The sequence below is a fragment of the Coptis chinensis genome, chromosome 4 (genome assembly GCF_015680905.1).
Source record: "Coptis chinensis isolate HL-2020 chromosome 4, ASM1568090v1, whole genome shotgun sequence".
Classification (NCBI taxonomy): Eukaryota; Viridiplantae; Streptophyta; class Magnoliopsida; order Ranunculales; family Ranunculaceae; genus Coptis; species Coptis chinensis.
In genome coordinates, this window is record NC_141459.1 from 33,150,664 (window position 1) to 33,154,902 (window position 4,239).

General features: G+C 47.9%; 1 protein-coding gene across 1 annotated transcript; it reads right to left on the bottom strand.

Moving 5' to 3' along the window:
* Positions 1 to 2,619: 2,619 nt before the first annotated feature.
* On the bottom strand, positions 2,620 to 3,045 carry LOC147503244 (uncharacterized). The gene has a single exon (XM_086604753.1). The coding sequence runs from the start codon at positions 3,043 to 3,045 to the stop codon at positions 2,620 to 2,622; it is 426 nt and encodes a 141-aa protein (XP_086460879.1).
* Between the last annotated feature and the right edge of the window lie 1,194 nt (positions 3,046 to 4,239).

A 4,239-nucleotide genomic window follows, 5' to 3' on the forward strand; every position in this document is an offset into this window, starting at 1 on the left:
GTTCTTTGCGACCGCTTCAAGGTTCTGGCCAACAAGAGGGTGGCCAAGAAGATCTAGGAGGAACATGCGCGGCTCACCCAGGAAGGCCGACTTCTCCCCGAAAGGCCTGCTACCCCGGTGGTCGAATCCCCTGAGATCACAAGGGAAGAAGTGTTGGCCCCCGATGTCATTTCAAAACACCCTGTGATAGAAGGAAACCTTTTCCCAGCGGCGGCCACTGATGAGACCACCGCTACAGCCACCGAAGGATCTACTGATGAGATGATTGTTGATGAGCCCACCTTGGGAATGCCCTAGGAACTTTTCTGTATTAAGACACTATTACAAACTCGTAATTTGTCTCGCTCTATGTTTAGTGATTATGATGTTTGATTTTGCTCAGTGTGCATGTTGTCTTTTTATCTTTGAACTTTATCTATTTGTTTAACTTGCAAAGTATCCCCACATGTAACTTTTCATGTCTCTGGTCAGTCCTTTGCCCTCTCCTTAGCGCTGCCCCACATGTTTCGCACATCTCTCGTCCATGGAGGGCTTACCCCACTCCACGGACTCGCACGGACCCCGACGCCTACTAGAACAACTCATCGTGCTCCAAGCTCCACCTAGCACTGGTTTCAGCAAAGGGCTCATCCCCTCCGCTGCCTCTCCCTCTGATGGGCGTAGAAGCCTGATGGGGCCACTCTCCTTGCCCCATGAGTTCCCTTGCCTCTCTGATCCGCGAAGGGCTCATCCCACTCCGTAGGCTCAATCAGGCCATGAAGGCTGCTAGACCAACTTGTCTCGTTCCAGACTCCCTCCAACTCTAGCGTCAGCGAAGGGCTCATCCCCTCCGCTTCCCCTCCCTCTAATGGGCGTGGAAGCCTAATGGGGTCACTTTCCTTTCCCCATGTGTCTCTCGCATCTCTGATCCGCGGAGGGCTCATCCTACTCCGCAAGCTCGATCAGGCCATGAAGCCTGCTGGAACAACTCATCTTGTTCCAGGCTCCCTCCAACTCTGGTGTCAACGATCAGGCCATGAAGCCTGCTAGAATAATTCATCTTGTTCCATGCTCCCTCCAACTCTGGTGTCAGCGAAGGGCTCATCCCCTCCATTGTCTCTCCCTCTGTTGGGCATGTAAGCCTGAGGGGGGTCACTCTCCTTGCCCCATGTGTCTCTCGCATCTCTGATCCGCGAAGGGCTCATCCCTCTCCGCAGGCTCGATCAGGCCATGAAGCCTGCTGGGACAACTCATCTTGATCTAGGCTCCCTCCAACTCTTGTGTTAGAGAAGGGCTCATCCCCTCCGCTGCCTCTCCCTCTAATGGGCGTGGAAGCCTGAGCGAGGTCACTCTTTTTCACAAAAGTGTTGTGGTCTTATATATTTACAAACAGCTCGAGTCCTTTGATTTGGACTATCACTACATTGCTTTGTAACTTTATTACATTCAATTGTAAAACTTTTTCAACATTTCTACATTCCAAGGCTTTTCTATCAGTTTGCCCTTCATTGTTCGTAGCTTATAAGTACCAGCACCTCCTACTACCACCACGGTGTATGGCCCTTCCCAATTTGGACCCAACTTCCCATCTTTTTCCCTCTTTGTACTTGGAGTCACTCGGCGGAGCACCCACTCTCCTATCTTGAATTTCAGCGGCTTGACCCACTTGTTGTATTGCCTCTGTAATCGCATGTGATACTCCTTTAATTGAATGCGAGCTGAGTCTCTTTTCTATTCTGCCAAATTCAAATCCCCTGCCAAGATGCACCAATTCGATCCCTCCTCCATGACCTTGGTTTGCATGGCAGCTTCCACCATCTCCAAAGGAATCACGGCCTCGACGCCGTAGTCTAAGGCAAATGGGGTCTCCTTGGTGGTAGTCCGAGGTGTAGTTCGATAAGCCCAAATAACATGGTTCAACTCGTCTGCCCACGCATCCTTCTTGTCTTCCAACTTCCTTTTAATGTTGTTCATTATCGTTTTGTTGGAAAATTTAGCCTATCCATTGCCCTCGGGGTTGTAGGGGGCAGAGAACCCCTGTTTCACCTTGTATGCCTGCAGAAACTCAGTCACCTTTGCTCCCATGAACTGTGTCCCATTGTCCGCAATGATGGCATATGGCAGCCCAAATAGACATATGATGTTCTCCCATAGAAACTTAATCACCTGCGTCTCCTTCACATGTTGTAAAGGTACGGCTTCTATCCACTTGGTGAAGTAGTCCGTGGCTGCCAGCATATATCTCCGCTTGCCGCTAACCATGGGAAGTGGTCCTACGATATCCATTACCCACATAGCAAAAGGCCACAGACTTGAGACATTATGCAGAGGTTCCACGGGAGCGAATATCAGCTGTGAAAATCTCTAGCACTTGTCACACTTCTTAGTGAATTCTACTGCATCCCTTTTCATGTGGGGCCAAAAGTAGCCCTGCGTCAATAGTCGGTGTGTTGTAGTTCTCCCGATGGAGTGGCTCCCATAGTCTCCCTTATGTAATTTTGTCGACACCTCTAAAGATAACCGTGACCCTAGGCATTTTAACAATGGCCCATTGAAGTTCTTTCGGTACAATTCACCTTCCAACAGAAAAGATCTCTGAGAAGCCTGTTCCAACCTTTTTCTTTCTTTCTTATCTGTCACCTATTTTTCCTCCAAGAAATGCTTAATGGGATCCATCCATCCCCTTTCTTTTTCTGTAATCTGACACACCTCTATCACCTCCTCTGTGCTTGGCTTCTCCAATCTTCCTACCCGTATCGTTCTTTCCTCGGACCCAAGTATGGCTGCAGCCATGTACGTCAGGGCATCCGCATGCTTATTCTCACCGCGACCCAAGTGTACAAATATGAGCTTCACAAACTTGTTGGACCTTTCGTGCACCACCTTTAAATACTTAGCCATTTGCGGACATCGAGCAGCGAACCCTCCATTTTCCTGACACACCACTAGATTAGAGTCGGAATACACGGTCAGTTCTTTTACTCCCAAGTCCTCGGCCATTCTCAATCCCAATATCACTGCCTCATACTTTGCTTCGTTACTTGATGCCGTGAACCCTAGTTTCATGGTCTGCTCTATTCTGTTATTATCAGGTGTAACGAACACAACCCCTATGCCGCTGGATGCGTCCGTGGCAGATCCATCTGCGAATACTCTCTACCCATTCCTCTTATCCCAAGGGTCTAATAGGTCGGGATCTACATCCCTCTCTGGTTCCATGACCATATCTTCTCCCCAAGTGGGATCTTCTGCGAATTCTGCCAGAAACTCCGCTACAGCCTGTGCCTTCTCCGCGGTTCTTATCTGGTATTGTACCTCATACAAACTAAGCATCACTGCCCATTTCAATATTCTGCCCAACTTCTCTGTCCTTAATGCTTGTTTGAGAGGTAGGTTAGTCACCACCACCACTGAGTGTGACTCGAAGTAGGGTTTCAGCTTCAGGGCCGAGAAGATGAAAGCAAGGACATACTTCTCAATTCTACTATACTGCGTCTCTGCATCCAACAATGTTTTGCTTTGAAAATAGACCGGCTTCTCCATTCTGTCGACTAGTCGGACAAGAACTGAACTAACTGCCATACTCAATAGCACCCAAATACAGGTATAACTTCTCCCCCTGCTCTGGTCGTGATAGCAAGGGAGCCTTGCCCAAATACCTCTTCAACTCTTGAAACGCCTCCTCGCATTCTGATGTCCATAAGAAATTTGGGGTGCTTCTCAGTAACCGATACAGCGATATACATTTGTCAGATGATTTGGAAATAAATATATTCAAAGCCGCAACCCTACCCATAAGCCGCTGCACTTCCTTGACATTCTGTGGTGATGACATCTCCACCAAGGCTCTTATCTGTTCAGGATTAGCCTCTATCCCCCGATGAGTAACAATGTAGCCCAAGAATTTTCCTGTGGTCACTCCGAATGTGCATTTATCTAGATTCAACTTCAAATTGTACTTTCCCAGTATCCCGAATGTCTCTCTTAAGGCCTCTAAATGCTCCTCCTCAGACATGCTTTTCTCCACCATGTCATCTATGTATATTTCAATCCCTTCCAAATCTTACTTCAAACATTTTCTCTCCTAACCGTTGGAAAGTGGCTCAGACATTTTTCAATCCAAATGGCATCCTTGTATAGCAATATGTGCCGCCTTCTACGACAAATGTTGTCTTCTTCTGATCCAGTCCGTACATCGCGACCTGATTATACCCCATATATGCATCTATGAACAAAAATATTTTCAATCTTGCTGTCCTA